Here is a 1,230-nt window from a genome sequence, read left to right as displayed (position 1 = left end):
TTAGGACTATCTTCCGGAAATACCTCCGAAAATTCCCTAACCACCAGAATCTAGTCTAAGCCTTGGGTATCGCCCGAAGCATTAACAGTTAACAAGATGTAACCCTAACACTCTTCCCCAATGCAGCGCACCACAACAGAGTTCAGGTAGTATCCCGCAGCTACTACTACTCCACACTTTCCTTCCAGCATAAATCGAATTGTCCGTTCAATGCAATCCTACAAAACCCGATTTTTTGACAACCAATCAAACCCCAAAATCATCTCCAACCCAACCATAGGTAGACAGATCAAATCATGTATAAAATCTCTACCCTCAAGCTTGAAACATACTTGTCTACAACCTTATCTAGTCATAACTATCTGATGTGGAGTATGTACATGCAGATTAAAAGGTAACTCTGACAGTTTCAAACTTAATTCCTTAACTTTAGTAAACGAGATAAACGAATGCGAAGCTCCAGTATCATATAATGCAACTAAGGACTTATCACCAATTAGACATATACCTCTCATCAATGGATCCTCCCTGGAAGCATCCTTGGCATTCACAGCAAAGACTCGACCTTGATGTTGACTCTGGCCCGCATTCTGATTCCTCCCATGAGTGCAATCCCTCGCAATGTGGTCAGGTAACCCACAATGGAAGCAACCACCTAAATCAATCTTGCATGAGTCATAAGGGTGGAAACGCCCACAACGCACATAAGTCAAGTCCGGAAAATTCTCACTCTGATTTCCTCTCCCCTTAGCATACTTAAACTGATTCTGATTGTTCCTTCTGAAGCCCCTTTGACCTTGAGGTGCATATCCTCCTCTTTTGAAGCTTTGTCCTTTCGGATGAAAGTACTTGCCACGCCCACGACTAGAGCTCCCTCCATGAGTGTCCTTGGATGCCGTGACGGTCTTGTCATACTCCTCCACCACCCTTGCTTTGTTCACCAAGTCGGAGAAGACAGAGATCTCTATAGGAGCCACAACAGTCATAATGCTATCCTTCAAAACCCTCTAGTACTTAATACACCTCCTGCTCTTGAAGGTCTCCAGGTCACCCTGACACACCCGAGAAAACCTACAAAGCTCTTCAAACTTGTTGGTGTACTCAGCCACAGACATGGAACCTTGCTTCAACTGCATTAGCTCCATCTCCTTCGCTTCCTTTGCAGACTCAGGAAAGTACTTCTTGTAAAAGGCCGTTCGGAACACATCACATGGAACCTCAACGTTCTAT

At 44.4% G+C, this 1,230-nt stretch overlaps 1 protein-coding gene across 1 annotated transcript; it reads right to left on the bottom strand.

Moving 5' to 3' along the window:
• Positions 1-344: 344 nt before the first annotated feature.
• LOC130957140 (uncharacterized) lies at positions 345-986 on the bottom strand. The gene has a single exon (XM_057884024.1). The coding sequence runs from the start codon at positions 984-986 to the stop codon at positions 345-347; it is 642 nt and encodes a 213-aa protein (XP_057740007.1).
• Positions 987-1,230: the final 244 nt, after the last annotated feature.

This window comes from Arachis stenosperma, chromosome 10, assembly GCF_014773155.1.
Source record: "Arachis stenosperma cultivar V10309 chromosome 10, arast.V10309.gnm1.PFL2, whole genome shotgun sequence".
Classification (NCBI taxonomy): Eukaryota; Viridiplantae; Streptophyta; class Magnoliopsida; order Fabales; family Fabaceae; genus Arachis; species Arachis stenosperma.
This window is presented reverse-complemented; position numbering and strand designations above follow the sequence as displayed.